At 49.8% G+C, this 21,295-nt stretch overlaps 1 protein-coding gene across 3 annotated transcripts in view; it reads left to right on the forward strand.

Moving 5' to 3' along the window:
• The first annotated feature begins 4,287 nt into the window (after positions 1–4,287).
• Positions 4,288–21,295, forward strand: part of SYNJ2 (synaptojanin 2) — a 108,647-nt gene continuing 91,639 nt past the window's right edge. For all 3 annotated transcript variants that reach the window (XM_024997111.2, XM_024997112.2, XM_024997113.2), the window contains exon 1: positions 4,288–4,471. In XM_024997111.2, the coding sequence (XP_024852879.1) occupies positions 4,345–4,471 (127 nt within the window). In that variant the 5' untranslated portion in view covers positions 4,288–4,344. The remainder of the gene's footprint in view (positions 4,472–21,295) is intronic.

Genomic DNA, 21,295 nt, shown 5'->3' on the forward strand with positions numbered 1-21,295 from the left:
AAATAATTGTTGTTTAGAAAAACGACACCAGTCTGCAAGGTTATGCAATTTCTTTGGTGACTAAACAAGTTTATGGGAGATTGCAGTCTGGGTAAATGAATGAATCAGTTAATTAATGACTTGAGAATAATACGTTTTAGCTTTAAATATCCACAGTGTTGTTAATGGCTAATTAAATATGGCATAGGAAAAGTACTTTGAAAAACTTTCAAGTTTTATCTAAAAGTTAGGGCTAGAAATCTTTTAAAGCCAGCCAGTCAGTACACACAGAGACTCGATAAAGCTCATCTGGGCTGGGTCGTTTGGCCAGTATATTACAGTGGTCACATTCTTCTCAACTCCCTAAAAGGGCCCGTGTTCTAGACAAAAGAATATCTTCTAATCTGTGAATGCATTTAGATGGAAACTTTTATTAAGGTATGAAAGTTAAGTCATAATTTGTTGTATGTTTAATGAAACCCTTTTAAAGAGAGTAAAAAGGTACATGAAATTGAAACAAACCCAGCAATGACTGTGGATCATCGCCTTAATCGTGTGCCACGTGAGTCAGAACCTTATTAGACAGTCCAGCATGCACACCACACGTTTCCAGGCAAGGAAGCTGGAAGACAGACCCAGAGTAATTAGAACAATGGAGCGTTTCGCCAGGAGAAACTGAGGGGGTTCAGAATGACGGTCTCCAAGTGTGTTGCATGCTTTCAATCACCTGGAGTTGACACCTAGACGCCTGGCTACACAGAGGGTCATGCAAGAAGAAATGGGCTGTAAAAAAGAGCTCCCTGTACCCCCTCCCATGTCCCCAAACTGCTCTCCTAATGGGCAGTCTTTCGACTGTGACAAAAGTCAAAGGACCAGTCCTGTCCTGGACCCAGAGTGGCCTTTGCCATCCTTGACTGCCGTCTGCTCCTTGGGATGATTCCTTCCTTTGGATCCTAGGACGGGTGACAGCTGGTGGTCCCCTACCTCGTGGGAATGCTCACATTTTTATATTTACTCCTTTGCCTGGACCTCCCCCTGGACTCCAACTTATATAACCAACTGCCCACTCAACACCTTCACCTGGATTTTTAACAGGCATCTCAAAATTTTGTTGCTGTTTGCTAAGTCGTGTCCGAATTAACATGCCCCAATCTGCCTGCCTGTTCAGCCACCTGCTCCTCCAATGGCCATCTTTATCTCAGCTCAGTTCAGTTCAGTTGCTCAGTCGTGTCTGACTCTTTGCGACCCCATGGACTGCAGCAAGCCAGGCCTCCCTGTCCATCACCAGCTCCCAAAGCTTGCTCAAACTCATGTCTATCAAGTCAGTGATGCCATCCAACCATCTCATCTTTATTTCACCTGATGACAACTCCATCTTTCCAGTGATCTGGCCAAAAATATCATGGTATCTCCAAACTCCTGCCTCCTCCTATTATTCCACGTCCACTCTAGCAGCAAACCCTGTGGGCTCACAGAATTCAAAGAACTACCCCAAACCCAACTGTTTCTCTCCTCTCACTCCCAGAGCCCATGCACACTTGCACCCCTGGGATGTCACAGCTGCTTCCTCTCTGGTCCCACTGCTCCCTCAAGTTGCAACTCAGAAGCCAAGATGATCCGATGAAAACATCACCTGAGCAGGCCTGGCCTGTCTTAGAAAGGTCTCTCGTCCTCTCTTGTCCCCTCTGCCCACTGTCCTCTTTACTTTGTGTTTTTCCCAGTCAGGCTTCCAAAGTCAGCAAACTATGCTTATTGCCCCCGTTTCTTCCTTAATTCCTCCCCGAGAACTCTGCATCTCAGGAGTGGGATGTGCCCCAACATTCCCCAGACGGGTCCACTGGTCTTCTCAGGCTGCAGTCATGGTTCAGGTGTCAGAGCTGACCTTTCCTTGAATGTGTTAGGATCTCTTACTTTCTCCATCTGCTAAATGGGCCAGTGCCTAGGTGACTCTCAGGAAGCATGGATGAAAGGGCAAGTCTTCTTTTGCTGTCCCCGTGGACCCATCCCACTCCAAACCAGGGGGCAGCGACCTGAAAACACAGCAGGCACTTGGCTCATTCAGCCAATTCTCAGAGGTAGGGGAACAGCCATTATTGGCATCTAAGACGCACATTATAACTGCTGAAATCAGGGCATTGCTAATGATTTCATTACGTAGTTTAATTGGCAAAATTTTTTCCCTTCTCAGTGGTACATGAAATAGGAGTTCATCTTACAGTTCATTGTGTCTGACAGTGTCTAAGCTGTAAAGCTAAAGTGCTGGTCTGGACTATAGGAAAGTTTCTAAAATGTGTTCAGCACGTCACTGGGCAGAGCTGTGACGCATGGAAAGGCAGGAAAGAGGAGAGAGAAAAGTTTAAAAGACTTGATCCCCTTCTGCAGACCTTACAACCTAATTTGTGAAACAAGACTAAGAAAAAAGGACTCTACAAACACTTCTCAAGCAACATGTGAGCAGGTGAGAGCCAAAGTGGACATCTGTGAGTGTGAGGGGTTATCTGGAACCTCCACATCACAGGAAGGCTTCCTGGAAGAAGAGAACTTAGAGTTTAAAAGGAGAGGAAAAGTGGGCCAGAGGCTACTCTGCCTCATTCAATGGGCTCGCTGTTCTCAGGCAGAAACAATGTCTGCATTTTACAAATGTTTGGATAACTTATGAGCATCCTTTCTGGGACTTTGATCACATCATACTGGGGTATGTGAACAAGAGGGCAGAATGCTCAGGAGCGACTTGAATCTCTGCTGTTGTTCGCATTTCCTTCGTTCTCCGAATCACACCTGGGAGGGTCCACAGAGGACGGACTACCTGGTCAGTCACTGCTGCTCGCTCCTCAATGTCTGCAAGGCGCGGCCATCCTCCTTGGCACCGGCACTTTACTTCTTCTGGAACATGCCCGATTCATAAACTACCTGCCCACAGTCTTCTTTCTCTGTGTGAGCAGGATAGGGGTGAGAGGGGAATCACCTGGACTCGGCGTCTAATGAGAACACCTGGATGAGGTCTGGAGCCGGCGTGTACACACTCACTGTAGGAAAAGGAAATGAAACCCCCAGACCCACCCAAAGGGTGACTCCAGGTAAGCCCTCTCTCCTGCCCTCTCCTCTCCCCTGCAAGACCAGTCCCAACACCCGGGCTAAAACCCAGTGTCCAGAGGGGCATACTTCCTGTTCCTTAGCTGCCAGTCATCCTAGATGGGCCACATGTCCTAATGGGGGATGCACGGATACATGCTGGTGTCCACAGCCTGAGTATATACTGGCTGAGTGAAGTGTCCCCCATGAAGTCAAGGGCGGTACACTCAGCAGAGTGGGAGGAGGGGTTGCAAGGCGGAGGGAAAAGGCCCTTCACTCTCACTCCTGCAACCATCAGCACCTCACAGTTTGCCCTGCTTGCCACTCCCAGAGTGTTCAGCTCCTCTGAACGATGACTCCACGCCCATCCTGCAAGCCTCTGGGGCAGGTACCCTCACCATCTGATAAGAGAGAAAAGCAGGTTCAGAGAAGTCAAGGTCCCACGGTAAGCGTCAGGTCCAGAGATCAGGGGCTCAGTGTCTCAGAGACAACCCACCTTTGACTCCCCGCTACCCAAATTCTGCCTGGTGCGGACAGTGGGCCGCAGGACCCTCTGAACAGAAAGCGAGTAAAAGGCACCATGGATGGAGCACTTTCCGCTCCTCAGGCGTGCACCAAGCCCTTTGTACGAATTAACTCCATCTTCCCCTGCAACGTTATGAAGCAAGTACACTTTCTAATCCCGCTTTACCCTTTAGGGCCACTGAGTCACAGAGGACAGGCGACTCGCCCAGGGTCGCAGAAGCAGACCAGAGAGGGAGGCGCAGCGCCCTGGACGGGACTGGGGAGGACTCCGGAGTGCTGCGGAGGGCCCGGGCCTGGCAGTTTCTAGCCTAGTGGCGCCGCCAGGCCCCGGCGGGTCCATATAAGGCCGCGGGGCGTCCCGTAACGTTGCAGGAGCTTCAGGGCGCCCCGCCGACGGCAGCCTCCTCCGCGTCCAGGAATGTGTGGAATCTTCCTCCCCGGCTGCCGCCCACCGGGGGAGCACTTCCCCTCCGCTCCCGGCCCCCATCAGCCCCCCGATCTTGCCCGGAGCTCGCCCCCCACCCACCCACCCAGCCGCGGCCCGGCCGCTGGGGGGAGCGCGGCGCCTCTGCAGAGCCGGCGGGGCGGCGGGGAGGCGGCCGCGCGCCCTCACCTGCCCGGGGCGGCGCGCGCGGGCGCGGCGGAGGCGGGCCGGGCGGAGGCCGCGGAACCGGCTGGGAGGAGCCTGCGCCCGGCCCGCGGCGGGGACGCAAAGTGAAACTCCTGGAAGTTGCGGGCGCTCGGGGAGCTGCGCCGGGCCGCGCGCCCATGGCTTTGAGCAAGGCGCTGCGGCTGCTCCGGCGGCTGGAGGCCTCGGGGGAAAGCAGCGTCCTGCTGGAGGCGCGCGGCCGCAGGGACTGCCTGCTCTTCGAGGCCGGCACGGTGGCCACGCTCGGTGAGTGTGGCAGGCGGTGCTGCCCGGGTCAGGCGACTCCGCAGCGGCGCGGGGGGCTCGGGCCGCTTACTCCGTGCTCTTCGGGGGGAGGTGCCCGAAGGGGAGGGCGCCTGCCTCATGTGCTGAGACCGAGGCATACGGGGCACCTCCCTTCCCCGAGTTGAGCGGTCCCGGGGGCGCGAAGGCGGCCGAGGAGTGGGGGTCGCACGCGCGGGGTGGCCGGTAGGGGCCTGTTTGAATGAAGTGGCGCCGGCACGCCCGAGAGCACGTGCGGCTGCGCCCCCAGACCCAGGCGGCCCGCGGTCCCCCCTCGGGGTCTGCCATCTGCGCGCCTGCAGGCGGGCGGGTCACTCATGGAGAGCCGCCTCTGGCTTCTTCTTCCCCGCGCTCCCTCGGGACGCGTTCCACATTCGTGACCATCCGGGAGGGTTGACATAGGAGCCGGCCTGACCAAGCTCTTGGCGCTGTTTCTCTTTGGCACCTGTTGATGAAACAGGGAATGCCCACTGCTCTGCGATGGCCTCCTTTGCCCCTGGAGGGGATGAGGACAAAACACCGTTAACCCAGACGCCAGATAAACAGCTGATGGCACCTTGGCCTCAACTAACTGCTTAGTTGAGAAGCGTCAGTCCCGCGAAGTATAGAACTTGGAGGCAAATACACGACCGGATGACCCTGTAGTGGCTGTATTTGACTTTGTTGTTGGGTTTACTCAGTCGTGTCAGACTCCTTGTGACCCTTTGGACTATAGCCCACCAGGCTCCTCTGTCCATGGAATTTCCCAGGCAAGAGTAATAGAGTGGGTTGCCATTTACTTCTCCAGGGGAATCTTTCTAACCCAGGAATCGTATCCTTGTCTTGTGCATTGCAGGCAGATTCTTTACCACTGAGCCACCGGGGAAGCCTGGATTTGACCTTAGATAGTTGCGACTCCCCTTTCACTTTCCACTTTCATGCACTGGAGAAGGAAATGGCAACCCACTCCAGTGTTCTTGCCTGGAGAATCCCAGGGACGGGGGAGCCTGGTGGGCTGCCATCTATGGGGTCACACAGAGTCAGACACGACTGAAGCGACTTAGCAGCAGCATCAGTTGCCAAGTCTGTGTATTTCAACTCTGTCAAGACCGGCAAGTCTTGACACTGACATTGTGTCAAGGGCTTTAGAGACTATCTCATTTAATTTTCATAGTTCTGCAAAAGGGCTATTATATTGTCCATATTACAGAGGAGTAAACTGAGGCCTGGAGAGGATAAGAAACTTGCTTGGCCAGGGTGACAGACAGCACTGCCTGACATCCGGTGGCTGTTTCTGTATTGGTGTACAGAGTGTGGCTTCTTGGAATCACCAGCCATTGGGCCCCTTGCTTGGGGCCCTTCCCATTCACAGGGAAGGCCAGGTAATACCAAAGTGAGCAAAACCAGGTACAATTGTTGGAACTTCAACCTGAACACTGGAGAACAGGCTTACAACTGGTGTCCAGCTGCACCGTCTCCCTTGTTTGTTCAGTTCAGTTCAGTTCAGTCGCTCAGTCGTGTCTGACTCTTTGCGACCCCATGAATCGCAGCACGCCAGGCCTCCCTGTCCATCACCAACTCCTGGAGTTCACTCAGACTCAACGTCCATTGAGTCAGTGATGCGATCCAGCCATCTCATCCTCTGGCGTCCCCTTCTCCTCCTGCCCCCAATCCCTCCCAGCATCAGAGTCTTTTCCAATGAGTCAACTCTTCGCATGAGGTGGCCAAAGTACTGGAGTTTCAGCTTTAGCATCATTCCTTCCAAAGAAATCCCAGGGCTGATCTCCTTCAGAATGGACTGGTTGGATCTCCTTGCAGTCCAAGGGACTCTCAAGAGTCTTCTCCAACACCACAGTTCAAAAGCATCAATTCTTCGGTGCTCAGCCTTCTTCACAGTCCAACTCTCACATCCATACATGACCACAGGAAAAACCATAGCCTTGACTAGACGGACCTTTGTTGGCAAAGTAATGTCTTTGCTTTTGAATATGCTATCTAGGTTGGTCATAACTTTCCTTCCAAGGAGTAAGGGTCTTTTAATTTCATGGCTGCAGTCACCATCTGCAGTGATTTTGGAGCCCCCCAAAATAAAGTCTGACACTGTTTCCACTGTTTCCCCATCTATTTCCCATGAACTGATGGGACCGGATGCCATGATCTTCGTTTTCTGAATGTTGAGCTTTAAGCCAACTTTTTCACTCTCCACTTTCACTTTCATCAAGAGGCTTTTTAGTTCCTCTTCACCTTCTGCCATAAGGGTGGTGTCATCTGCGTATCTGAGGTGATTGATATTTCTCCCAGCAATCTTGATTCCAGCTTGTGTTTCTTCCAGTCCAGCGTTTCTCATGATGTACTCTGCATATAAATTAAATAAGCACGGTGACAATATACAGCCTTGATGTACTCCTTTTCCTATTTGGAACCAGTCTGTTGTTCCATGTCCAGTTCTAACTGTTGCTTCCTGACCTGCATATAGGTTTCTCAAGGGGCAGGTCAGATGGTCTGGTATTCCCATCTCTTTCAGAATTTCCCACAGTTTATTGTGATCCACACAGTCAAAGGCTTTGGCATAGTCAATAAAGCAGAAATAGATGTTTTTCTGGAACTCTCTTGCTTTTTCCATGATCCAGCAGATGTTGGCAATTTGATCTCTGGTTCCTCTGCCTTTTCTAAAACCAGCTTGAACATCTGGAAGTTCACGGTTCACGTATTGCTGAAGCCTGGCTTGGAGAATTTTGAGCATTACTTTACTAGCGTGTGAGATGAGTGCAATTGTGTGGTAGTTTGAGCATTCTTTGGCATTGCCTTTCTTTGGGATTGGAATGAAAACTGACTTTTTCCAGTCCTGTGGCCACTGCTGAGTTTTCCCAATTTGCTGGCATATTGAGTGCAGCACTTTCACAGCATCATCTTTCAGGATTTGAAATAGCTCAACTGGAATTCCATCACTCCACTAGCTTTGTTCATAGTGATGCTTTCTAAGGCCCACTGGACTTCACATTCCAGGATGTCTGGCTCTAGGTCAGTGATCACACCATCGCGATTATCTGGGTCGTGAAGATCTTTTTTGTACAGTTCTTCTGTGTATTCTTGCCATCTCTTCTTAATATCTTCTGCTTCTGTTAGGTCCATACCATTTCTGTCCTTTATCGAGCCCATCTTTGCATGAAATGTTCCCTTGGTATCTCTAATTTTCTTGAAGAGATCTCTAGTCTTTCCCATTCTGTTGTTTTCCTCTATTTCTTTGCATTGATCGCTGAAGAAGGCTTTCTTATCTGTTCTTGCTATTCTTTGGAACTCTGCATTCAGATGTTTATATCTTTCCTTTTTTCCTTTGCTTTTCACTTCTCTTCTTTTCACAGCTATTTGTAAGGCCTCCCCAGACAGCCATTTTGCTTTTTTGCATTTCTTTTCCATGGGGATGGTCTTGATCCCTGTGTCCTGTACAGTGTCACGAACCTCATTCCATAGTTCATCAGGCACTCTATCTATCAGATCTAGGCCCTTAAATCTATTTCTCACTTCCACTATATAATCATAAGGGATTTGATTTAGGTCATACCTGAATGCTCTAGTGGTTTTCCCTACTTTCTTCAATTTAAGTCTGAATTTGGCAATAAGGAGTTCATGATCTGAGCCACAGTCAGCTCCCAGTCTTGTTTTTGCTGACTGTATAGAGCTTCTCCATCTTTGGCTGCAAAGAATATAATCAGTCTGATTTTGGTGTTGACCATCTGGTGATGTCCATGTATAGTCTTGTCTTGTGTTGTTGGAAGAGGGTGTTTGTTATGACCAGTGCATTTTCTTGGCAAAACTCTATTAGTCTTTGCCCTGCTTCATTCCGTATTCCAAGGCCAAATTTGCCTGTTACTCCAGGTGTTTCTTGACTTCCTACTTTTGCATTCCAGTCCACTATAATGAAAAGGACATCTTTTTTGGGTGTTAGTTCTAAAAGGTCTTGTAAGTCTTCATAGAACCGTTCAGCTTCTTCAGCGTTACTGGTTGGGGCATAGACTTGGATTACTGTGATATTGAATGGTTTGCCTTGGAAATGAACAGAGATCATTCTGTCATTTTTGAGATTGCATTCAAGTACTGCATTTAGGACTCTTTTGTTGACCATGATGGCCACTCCATTTCTTCTGAGGCATTCCTGCCCGCAGGAGTAGATATAATGGTCATCTGAGTTAAATTCACCCATGCCAGTCCATTTTAGTTCAAGTGCAGAGGAGGGTCTCTACTCCTTTAGGTGGATAACCAGTGCACTTACCCCACCACACTTTATAATTGGCTCTAGTCTTTTTTCACATTGTACACATCCATTCTGCAGTTAGATTCTTCAGTCTACGTCTTGGAAGGACCGTCTCTTCTGTTTCTACTTCCTTAATCATTTTATTAACATATGGTTATCTGGCTTGTTTTCAGTCACTCAGTTACTAAAACCATGTCTCCAGTAGTGTCAGCACCATAAGTTGTGCAGTAAATCATGGATTAAATTGTTATCAGATTATTTCAATTTGTACTCTAGCCTGAAAAGTCCAAGTTTGGTCATTTGCTAAGGTCTGAGGAAAAAAAAAATCACAGAAATTTCCATTCCATTTTAAATGTCTACTTCATACCACATTTGTCAGAGCTGAGAGATTAATTGCATGGTACAAAACTACCGCTTCATCAAAGAGAGTAAAATATTCGTCAGTTGGATTACAGCAATCTTAAGAGAGTTCCTGTATATTTAAGAGTTCCTTTGAAGCCACTGGGCTTCCCAGATGGCTCCAGTGGTAAAGAACCCGCTTGCCAGTGCAGGAGATGTAAGAGACTGGGGTTCAATACCTGGGTAGGGAAGATCCCCTGGAGAAGGAAATGGCAACCCACTCCAGTGTTTTTGCCTAGAAAATCCCATGGACAAGAGGAGCCTGGTGGGCTGTGGTTCATAGGGTCACAAAGAGTCGGACACAACTGAAGTGACTTAGCACACTGTTGAAGCCACTAGGATAAAAAAGGCTTTATTTTTTCAAAAGTGAAGATTTTAAAATGATTAATGAAAGTGGTATAATGCGTATTTTCCATTTGGAAATTAGGTTTGGGCTGAAATCATGTATATTGTGTTGGTGGTTAGAAGTCTCTGGATTCTAGAACAGAGGAAGTAGTGAAGGCAATGGATTCGGCCTCAGCTCACGTGCAGTCCACGTTTGTCTGGCATTCATTTTTCAGTAGACTTTGGACTGACTGCCTAATTTTTGAAGTCTTTTTTGTGTCAGTCACTAAGTCGTGTCCGACTCTCTGTGACCGCATGGACTGTAATCCGCCAGGCTCCTCTGTCCCTGGAATTCTCCAGCCAAGAATATTGGAGTGGGTTGCCGTTCCCTTCTCCAGGCGATCTTCCCGACCCAGGGATCGAACCCATATCTCCTGCATTGCAGGCATATTCTTTACTGTCTGAGCCACGAGGGAAGACCTTTTCTTACATTAAGTGAAACTATTTTTAAAAGGCATTCATTGGGTAATGTGGCTGGTCCCAAGAACGATTGTAGGAGCCTCTGTTACTGGAAAGTTGTCCCAGACTTTTAGAGCATCCTAAATATGTCACAATGGGATAGACTGGATCTGAACTTAAAATGCCCGTCTGTGTTCCAAAGGTCTAGCTTTTTGCTTTCCTGGATAAGGTTAAGAGTGCTTTCATTCTCCTCGCCCCCAGCACCCTGCAGGAAAGATGAAGGCTCTTCTTTTGTGTGGGGCAGTGCAGCTGTGGCAGCTTGCATAGCTGGTGGTGGAACCTTGGCCATTCCATGAGGTTCAGGCTTCCTCTTCAGGTCAGCTCTGGTTTCCCTTGATGAGTCTCCCCAGGGAGTGAGAGGTCAAGCAGACTCAAGTCAGTGGTTTATTCCCACGGGGTAGTGGTTTCTCGGTGTTTACTGAGTGGCCCTGGAGTCTGTGCAGCTCTGTGGCGGGTACACACCGCTACTTTTACAGGGACGTGGGCCGGACGAAAGCATAGCTCTTTAGAGCACATCCTAGGCCTCGGGGTCATAAGTTTAAAAGGCTTTCCACTAATGTTTTCAGGTATTGCGGAGACAGGGCTTGACTTAGGTTTTGAGTTTAGGAAAAACTGATGATTTCTGGGTTAGTCCTTCTATGCCAACATGACCTGGGTGGCGACCTGGCCTGCCAGCCGGTGAGGAAAACTTCCAAGTTCCAGCTTCTAAAAGATTTGAGAATGTTTCTTTAATATGGATCAGCGGGAACAGGCATTCCAGAGGCAGAAAAGCCTAACATGTTGGCACCAATTTCAAAGGTTTTTATAGCATTTTCTTGATGACCTGATTCGGCAGTAGAAAGAAAGAAAGTGAAGTCGCTCAGTCGTGTCTGACTCTTTGCAGCCCTATAGACTGCAGCCTACCAGGCTCCTCTGTCCCTGGGATTTTCCAGGCAAGGGTACTGGAGTGGGGTGCCATTTCCAAGGGCCTCTCAAATATCGATACAAAGCCGGAGCCTGTAACAATTCCCTTGGGTCCGTGGTCCACAATTAGCATACAGATGTTCTCTCATTTGCATACTGGGACAAAAAGTGCTTGCTGTCTTCTTTGTCCCTTTTAGACATCCTCCTTTGGACCAGATGAAGGGAACCGTGCGTTGTTCATGAGTTTCGTCCATTAGTAGAGCCAGTGACAAGGCTCCAAAGTCCCGTGTTCTCCAAACAGCCCCCCAGGAAGGGTGGCCTGTGACTGTGATGTGTTTACACGTGTGTGCCAGGTGTGCAGCCCCGCCTCTCTGCATCCCCCAGCCATGCTCGAGTGAAACAGGCAGCCGGGAGCAGGGTGGGCAGGAGCCCCGTGAGATTTAATTAAGCTAATTAATGAGTGTCCTAAAATCGCTTTCAGCTTCTGAGGGGAAAGGTTCTGTGTAAACACGGGCCTGGGTTCTCCCTGCTGCCGCTGTTTGCATAGAGGCCACCCGGTCAGATCTTGTTTGACTTGGACACTCAGCCGTGGAGCCCAGCAAGGCTCTGTCTGAGTGGTTGCCTTGGCCCCTTCGTCAGGCTCCGTGGCCTGGATTTATTTGGTCCGTGACTTGAAGTTTGACCTGCCTGACAGCATCTGAGAGAGTCGAATGAATCCTCCTGGGTGAGGATTGGAGCTCAGATAGAGCCTGGCGGGGGCTCCGGACTCCTGGCCGGTGACCCAGGGTGGGGGCACAGCGGCCTGGTGGACGGTGGCTCCTGCAGAGGCCGTTCCCGGTTGGTTGCAGGTTTGCTCCTCACAATATCAACAAAATTGCAGGCCAGGTTAGTGTGTGCTTCTGCCAGCCTTTTCGTAACTCACTGGGAGGAATGTGATTTCAGGTCTTGCCAGGCTCTTTTTTGGGCTCCGTTCAATCACTCAGTTGTATCTGATTCTTTGCAACCCCATGGACTGCAGCACGTCAGGCTTCCCTGTCCATCACCAACTCCCGGAGCTTACTCAAACTCATGTCCATCGAATCAGTGATGCCATCCAACCATCTCATCCTCTCTCCTCTTCTTCTCCTCCTGCTCTCAATCTTGCCCAGCATCAGAGTCTTTTCCAAGGAGTCAGTTCTTTGCATCAAGTGGCCAAAGTATTGGAGTTTCAGCTTCAGCATCAGTCCTTCCAATGAATATTCAGGATTGATTTCCTTAAGGATTGACAGGTTTGATTTCCTTGCAGTCCAAGGGATTCTCCAGAGTCTTCTCCAACACCACAGTTCAAAACATCAGTTCTTTGGGACTCAGCTTTCTTTATAGTCCAACTCTCACATCCATACATGACTACTGGAAAAACCATAGCTTTGACTAGACGGACCTTTGTCAGCAAAGTAATGTCTCTGCTTTTTAATATGCAGTCTAGGTTGGTCATAACTTTTATTTTGTGGGGGCTGCATGGCTCCAAAACTTTCCTTTAACCTTTAATTGTGAAAATTTTCAAATGTACACAAAAGTGAAAGGAAAAATGAATCTCCTGTACCTGTCACTCACTGTGGATTGTTGTTTTTCAGTTGCAAAGTTGTGTCCAACTCTGTAACCCCCTGAGTTTGCTCAAACTCATGTCCACTGAGTTGGTGATATCACCCAACCATCTCATCCTCTGTCGCCCCCTTCTCTTGCCCTCAATCTTTCCCAGCACCAGGGTCTTTTCAGTGAGTTGGCTCTTTACATCAGGTTGCCAAATTATTGGAGCTTTAGCTTCAGCATCCATCCTTCCATTGAATATTTTGGGTTGATTTCCTTTAGGATTGACTGGTTTGATCTCCTTGGTGTCCAAGGGACTCTCAAGAGTCTTCTCCAACACCACAGGATGAAAGAAAGTGAAAGTGAAGTTGCTCAGTCGTGTCGGACTCTGTGACCCCTTGACTGGTTGGATCTCCTTGCAGTCCAAGGGACTCTCCAGAGTCTTCTCCAACACCACAGTTCAAAAGCATCAATTCTTAGTCCGGCATCTCCAGGCTGCAGGTCCGGAGGGCAATTCGATAGCCTGAAGCCCACCAGACTTCTCAGTCCATTCTGTGTCACCTATCCCTGATTTTTTTTTTATGAAAAATAAATCTCCTAACTGATTCATGGCCAAGCAAGTTTTAATTTGTTTGGCTTGCTTTCTTTTTTCCTCCCCTACAGCTTGCATTTGTGCGAGTTCAAAATTTATTAGATGGATTGAAATGTGACCAGCAATAGAAATGATGGTGTGAATTGATTCTGAGGTTCTGGCCGAGATACATTTTTGACAGTGAACTGACCACAGGGCAAGAATAAACCACAGCCTGGAAGAGCAGGGTGTCCCCTCCTGGGACAGCGTTGATGGGCTCAGTGGTTGCACTGCCCCCAGACCATGGCCAGGCGGGCCTTGCCCCGTGCGTCTCACCAGAATGAGGGGTCGGGCCAAGGGGCTGTGTCCCCTGCTGTTTGCTGACTGCCCCCCGCCCCCCAGTCTCTGGACCACACTCAAGAGGATCCTGGAATCTCCTGCACACGTGGTAACCAGCCCGCATACAGCCTGCGCTGGTCTCTTCCCAGAGCCCCTGACAGACTGCGCAGTGGGTGTGTCCACCCGGGTCCAGGGCAGCAGTGTGGCAAGGCTGCAGGGTGTTAGTGGAAGTGGACACACACTTGCTAGGGTGTCCTCGGGTGTGTGCATGAGGCCCCTGCAGGGTGGCGTGGAGCCTGGAGCCCGGGGTGGGTGGAAAGAGAAGGTGGCCAGGCTAGGGGCAGCTCTTTCTGCTGGGTACCTTCTAGACCTGACCTTAGTCCTGGGGTGTCTTTCTGGAGCCAAGAGGATGGAACGTAGTTTGGTTTTAGCAGTTTGTAAGCTTGATTGATACCTTAGAATTATTTCCACATGGGGGGTACAAGGCTCTGAGGGTGCCTGGCTCAAACCCCATCGATGTTGGGCCAGGTGAGCCCTGGGCACCTAGGTGGGTCTGGGTCCCACTCCGGGGCGTTCCTTGGGCACCCAGGTATCCCTTTGTGATTTCTGGCTGCTCAGCTTCTGTTGCTGGATGGTGTCACCTTTTCACCTGAGGATGGGGAACGCATTGTGTGTTTTTCACACTTTAAGTGTCCTTAAAGCCCTGGCAAACTGCCCCCAGGCTCAGACTTGGGCATTAGATTGGGGTCCCTAGGATTAGGGTGTGTGTGGTGGCCAGCCCCCCTCCAGGGGAAAATCAAATCAGGCTGGCAAAGGTGTGTGCACCTGAGTTTGCTGAGGGCTTGACAGCAAGACCCCCACGCTGCGCCGGCATCTCCAGGCTGTGGGTCCGGAGGGCAATTCGGTAGATGCCGGATTCCCAGCAGAAGTCAACACAGAACAGCCCATTTATAGGCACTTCCTGCTTCCAAGACTTGCTGGAAGGAGATTGGGGGCCCTGTTATGTAAATATGTCCTTCTTGAGTACAGTTTACTGAAAAACCTTAGAAACATGCCTATCCTTGACCCAGTGTTCTACAGCTAGAATATCTCAGGAGACACACACACACAAGAACCCATTTTGCTTCAAGGATGTCTGTCAGAGTGTTTTGGATTTTCAGGTGGTCAAATAAACTTTGGTTCACTTGATCATCCTAGCTAACGCTCGTGGGGTGCTTGCCTCGTACCAGGCACTGTTTGAGGTTTACATGGGTTGACTGCTTTGGCCCTCACAGAGGGGCCGGTCCTGATAATCTCCATTTACACTTGGAGAAACTGAGGCACAGGGATGGGTAAGAGCTTGCAGGAGGTTCTGTTTCTAGTTAGTGGCCGAGCCACCATTTGAACAAGTCCAGGAGGCTCCAGAGAGCGGTGTGTTTGGCTGAAGTCGCATGCTTAGGAAAATAAGAAAACCTACTGTATGAAAAACACTTTTTTGGTCCTGTGTCGCTCTGCTTATCTTGGGCTTCAGGACGCACGTGCGTTCAGTGACGAGAAGGGCTGCTGGTAAGAGTGAGCATCCATGCCGCCTCCTGACCGTGACTGGGTTTCCATCGGACACTTCTTTTTTTAATTTGAAAGAGTTTTAAAAACTATTCATTCGTTTTGGCTGCATCGGGTCTGAGTTGCGGCACGCGAGGGCTTCGTTGCGGCACGTGGAGTCTTTCTTTGGGTCACACGGACTCTAGCTGTGGTGCCCGAGCTCAGGAGTTGGGCCGCGTGGGCTTAGTTGCCCCTCAGCCTGTGGGATCTCCCTGGATCAGGAATGGAACCTGAGTCCCCTGGACCACCGGGGAAGTCCCCCATCTGCCAGGCAGATCCTGAAACCCCTGGACCACCGGGGAAGTCCCCCATTTGACACTTTTTTATAGAGGGGTGTCCAGCTGGGGGAAGCAGTCCCCTCCTTTCTGAGCGGTGTGTGAGATATTACCAAGGGGAGATCTTCACCGGAAGTGTGTGGGTTCCACGTTCTGGCAGGGCCAAGCCCTATGCCGGGTCTTGTCCTTCTCTGAGGACACCCTGATGCCTAGAGCAGAGCGTGGCTGGGACTCAGGGCTCAGAAGGAAGCGACGGGGTCCTCAATAGAGATGGCAGCGAGACCCCAGGCTCCTAAGGACATGCATCTCTATTGAGGCTGGTCAAACAGGTGACACATGGTGTCTTCCTGAAGCTTGCCTCGATGGTGAGTGGGGCGAGGTTCCTGAGGCAGTGTGCTGGGTGCCCCTCTGGGTGTATCTTCCTGTCCTCCGCCTGCTTGTCCTGGGGGCCTGGGAGTGGCTCTGCCAAGGGGGCAGACAGACCGCTTTGCACCCGAGGTTGGGCGCCAGGCACCTGGTGTGGGTCCAGTGGGGCCAGCAAAGCGCCCGCCCAGGAAGGCTGGATACAGCTGCTGGGTGCTGGGGAGGTAGCGGTCTGCACTCAGGATATGCGATTTGCTTATATAGCTTCTTGGTTGAGAAAATGAATCTGGGCGGGAGGATTCATTCTGAGCGTGTTAACTGTGGAGGGCGGGCAGGGCAGCTCTTTCCGGTTCTTGGGAGCAATTCCAAAGTGCAGATGCAAAAGTCTGAACTTAATTTTAAGGCTGGTTTTTTGAGGATATGGGACTCTCCCAGAGAGGTTTCTGTAATATCAGGGGAGCTGGTACTTAGTTCCGCTCCTGCTTCTCTGCCCACTTCCGCCCCGCCTCCTCCGCTCCCTGAGGCTTGATGGGCCACCCCTCCCACTTCCTCGGCGCTGTGCTCTGCTCTCTGACTCTTGTGTGTTTCAGGGAAACCATATGCCCCCCGAGAACAGGGCATCCTCCTCTGCTACTTCTGCTCTTTGACGAGGTCTGAGGTGATGGCCAGGGCAAAACGGATGGTGAGAAAGGAGAGAGGTTTTCTCTGTCCTCTAAGGCGCTGTGAGGTCTCACACAGCAGAACTTGGGCCACCAAATGCTTCACTAGTAATGGGTTGACATGGGAGGTGGCAGTGGGTTGGGAAGCGGGCAGGGTGTTCAGGACTGATGCTCAGACCCATGGGAGACCTGGGGTGGTCTGGTCACCCGGCAAGATCTAGGAAGAAGGCCAGGTTTGAGGTGAGCACCACGCACAGCTTCTCTCTGCTGGCGGGCTGCCTTTTGTGTTCTGCTTGTACTGACATTCCTGACAGGTGGTAGTAATCTCTACTCAGGAAAAGCAGACTCTTTTCCTTTCCTCACTTTTGACCTTGGAATGTTCTAGTGATAAGTCCTCCCGGCCCCTCACCTGTTTCCTTCCTGCCTCTTGGCAAGAGAGAGGAGACCTGAATTTTAGTCCTGAGTCCTTAGGCTATTCCTCCCCTGGGGGAATTTAGTGAATCCCCCAGGCCTCAGAATCCTCATTTGAAAACAAATAGCAACCTGTCCTGCCTTCCCCCACTCTCAGATTCCTTCTGTCTTTAAAACAAATAAACCAGCCAAACCTTAAACACTGAGCATAGGCAGATAAGCAGTGCCCCTACCTTACACACCCAGTTAAAATTATAAGCCACCCAGAAATTTGAATCTTAGGAGAAATGACTTGGAAAGTAAAATCTAACATGGCTGAGATCTAAGATTCAACTAAACCTAGGAATCTGATGCTATACATTTTAAATTGGAGACATCAATTAATTAAAATGCATGAGATTGTTTCTCCTTGATTCTGGCCCCCCTATAATTAGCAAAAAAATATTTTAAGTCGTATCAATTTAAGCTTAAATTAGGAATATAACAGTATTTATTAAAGTATTATTGTTGTGGTTGTGTAGTCCCTAAGTCATATCCAGCTCTTTTGCAGCCCCATGGACTGCAGCCCACCAGGCTCCTCTGTCCATGGGATTTTCCGGGCAAGAATACTGGAGTGGGTTGCCATTTCCTTCTCCAGGGGAATCTTCCTGACCCAGGGATCAAACCCACATCACTTGCTTTTCCTGCATTGGCAGGTGGATTCTTCACCACTGAGCCACCAGAGAAGCCATTAAAGTATCATAAACTGTGTTAATTCAGTAGCTCTTTTAGCAGATTCTTATTAATATCCACTGACATCCCAAAACTGGGGTAGGGTGAGTTCTGTGTCTGGGTAAGTGTGGGCTTGTTTTATCTGTCTGTTTTTATTGCTGTATGTTGCATGGACTTAGCTTCACCATCAATCTTATCGGTGGCTGATAAATATTATATGTCAGAAAAACTGTTTAAGCAGAGACAGTCCTCTGCTGCTCCTGCCTCCCATCCAAGCAGAGCTGAGGTCAGGCAGAGCCAGCTGGCCCCTGCTGGCAGAGAGGGTGGGGGTGGGGAGAGCGCCGGGGGCAGCAGCGCTGTCCCTGGCCCGGTGGACAGGACAGTGACACTCGCCTCGTGGCCTGTTCCAGCAAGGACTTGTTTGCTTCTATTTACATAGTGTGAATAGAGAAAGGAATGTTGAAAAATGAGGGCTGGAAATAACTTGCTGCCCACCCAGGCCTGTGCTTAGTTGCTCAGTCGTGTCTCTTTGCCACCCCATGGACTGTAGCCCGCCAGGCTCCTCTGCCCATGGGATTCTCTGGGAAAGAATACTGGAGTGGGTTGCCATGCCCTCCTCCAGGGGATCGTCCCAACTCAGGGATCCAACCCAGGTCTCCTGCATTGCAGGTGGATTCTTTACTGTTTGAGCCACCAGGGAGCCAGGCCCTATAACAGTGTCCAAGGGCCTCGTGGTACCTGCTTCTCTTTTCACTGGGACCACTAGAAGTGGAGAAGGAGACGGCACCCACTCCAGTGTTCTTGCCTGGAGAATCCTGTGGACAGAGGAGCCTGGCGGGCTGCTGTCCATAGGGTCGCCCAGAGGCGGACACGACTGAAGTGACTTAGCATGTATGCATGCATTGGAGAAGGAAATGGCAGCCCACTCCAGTGTTCTTGCCTGGAGAATCCCAGGGACAGAGGAGCCTGGTGGGCTGCTGTCCATAGGGTCGCCCAGAGGCGGACACGACTGAAGTGACTTAGCATGTATGCATGCATTGGAGAAGGAAATGGCAGCCCACTCCAGTGTTCTTGCCTGGAGAATCCCAGGGACAGAGGAGCCTGGTGGGCTGCTGTCCATGGGGTCGCACAGAGTCAGACACGACTAAAGTGACTTAGCAGCAGCAGCAGCACTAGGAAAGGAGCCTCTGGGCCAGGGAAGACGAGCCTGTGGACCAGGAGGGGAGGAGTCTGTGGATCAGGGAGGAGGAGCCTGTGGGCCAGGAGGGGAGGAGCCTATGGACCAGGGAGGAGGAGCCTGTGGACTGGGAGGGGAGGGGCCTGTGGCCCAGGGAGGAGGAGCCTGTGGACTGGGAGGGGAGGAGCCTGTGGACCGGGAGGGGAGGGGCCTGTGGCCCAGGGAGGAGGAGTCTGTGGACTGGGAGGGGAGGAGCCTGTGGACCAGGGAGGAGGAGCCTGTGGACCGGGAGGGGAGGGGCCTGTGGCCCAGGGAGGAGGAGCCTGTGGACCGGGAGGGGAGGGGCCTGTGGCCCAGGGAGGAGGAGCCTGTGGACTGGGAGGGGAGAGGCCTGTGGACCGGGAGGGGATGTGCTGGTGGACCAGGGGAAAGAGCTGCAGCCAGATCACATCCGTGTGGGTAACATAAGAGGGCCAGCAGTAGAGCTGCAAGAATAGAATTCCATGTTGAAGTCGTATGTCTGTGGAGTGGACCAACAGAATCTTATACTTCCCATTTTTAAGGGCTTAAGAAACACCTGGAGTAACAGGCAAATTTGGCCTTGGAATACGGAATGAAGCAGGGCAAAGACTAATAGAATTTTGCCAAGAAAATGCACTGGTCATAGCAAACACCCTCTTTCAACAACACAAGAGAAGACTCTACACATGGACATCACCAGATGGTCAACACCGAAATCAGATTGATTATGTTCTTTGCAGCCAAAGATGGAGAAGCCCTATACAGTCAACAAAAACAAGACCAGGAGCTGACTGTGGCTTAGATCATGAACTCCTTATTGCCAAATTCAGACTTAAATTGAAGAAAGTAGGAAAAATCACTAGACCATCCAGGTATGACCTAAATCAAATCCCTTATAATTATATAGTGAAAGTGAGAAATAGATTTAAGGGCCTAGATCTGATAGAGTGCCTGATGAACTATGGAATGAGGTTCATGACATTGTACAGGAGACAGGGATCAAGACCATCCCCATGGAAAAGAAATGCAGAAAAGCAAAATGGCTGTCTGGGGAGGCCTTACAAATAGCTGTGAAAAGAAGAGAAGCGAAAAGCAAAGGAGAAAAGGAAAAATATAAGCATCTGAATGCAGAGTTCCAAAGAATGGCAAGAAGAGATAGGAAAGCCTTCCTCAGTGATCAATGCAAAGAAATAGAGGAAAACAACAGAATGGGAAAGACTAGAGATCTCTTCAAGAAAATTAGAGATACCAAGGGAACATTTCATGCAAAGATGGGCTCGATAAAGGACAGAAATGGTATGGACCTAACAGAATCAGAAGATATTAAAAAGAGGTGGCAAGAATACACGGAAGAACTGTACAAAAAAGATCTTCACGACCCAGATAATCACAATGGTGTGATTACTGACCTAGAGCCAGACATCCTGGAATGTGAAGTCCAGTGGGCCTTAGAAAGCATCACTATGAACAAAGCTAGTGGAGTGATGGAATTCCAGTTGAGCTATTTCAAATCCTGAAAGATGATGCTGTGAAAGTGCTGCACTTAATATGCCAGCAAATTGGGAAAACTCAGCAGTGGCCACAGGACTGGAAAAGGTCAGTTTTCATTCCAATCCCAAAGAAAGGCAATGCCAAAGAATGCTCAAACTACCACACAATTGCACTCATCTCACACGCTAGTAAAGTAATGCTCAAAATTCTCCAAGCCAGGCTTCAGCAATATGTGAAACATGAACTTCCAGATGTCCAAGCTGGTTTTAGAAAAGGCAGAGGAACCAGAGATCAAATTGCCAACATCTGCTGGATCATGGAAAAAGCAAGAGAGTTCCAGAAAAACATCTATTTCTGCTTTATTAACTATGCCAAAGCCTTTGACTGTGTGGATCACAATAAACTGTGGAAAATTCTTCAAGAGATGGGAATACCAGACCACCTGACCTGCCTCTTGAGAAACCTGTATGCAGGTCAGGAAGCAACAGTTAGAACTGGACATAGAACAACAGACTGGTTCCAAATAGGAAAAGGAGTACCTCAAGGCTGTATATTGTCACCGTGCTTATTTAACTTATATGCAGAGTACATCATGAGAAACGCTAGGCTGGATGAAGCACAAGCTGGAATCAAGATTGCCGGGAGAAATATCAATCACCTCAGATATGCAGATGACACTACCCTTATGGCAGAAAGTGAAGAGGAACTAAAAAGCCTCTTGATGAAAGTGAAAGAGGAGAGTGAAAAAGTTGGCTTAAAGCTCAACATTCAGAAAACGAAGCTCATGGCATCCGGTCCCATCACTTCATGGGAAATAGATGGGGAAACAGTGGAAACAGTGTCAGACTTTATTTTTTTGGGCTCCAAAATCACTGCAGATGGTGACTGCAGCCATGAAATTAAAAGACCCTTACTCCTTGGAAGGAAAGTTATGACCAACCTAGATAGCATATTCAAAAGCAGAGACATTACTTTGCCAACAAAGGTCCGTCTAGTCAAGGCTATGGTTTTTCCTGTGGTCATGTATGGATGTGAGAGTTGGACTGTGAAGAAGGCTGAGCGCTGAAGAATTGATGTTTTTGAACTGTGGTGTTGGAGAAGACTCTTGAGAGTCCCTTAGACTGCAAGGAGATCGAACCAGTCCATTCTGAAGGAGATCAGCCCTGGGATTTCTTTGGAGGGAATGATGCTGAAACTGAAACTCCAGTACTTTGGCCACCTTATGCGAAGAGCTGACTCTTTGGAAA

The sequence above is a fragment of the Bos taurus genome, chromosome 9, assembly GCF_002263795.3.
Source record: "Bos taurus isolate L1 Dominette 01449 registration number 42190680 breed Hereford chromosome 9, ARS-UCD2.0, whole genome shotgun sequence".
NCBI classification, from domain to species: domain Eukaryota; kingdom Metazoa; phylum Chordata; class Mammalia; order Artiodactyla; family Bovidae; genus Bos; species Bos taurus.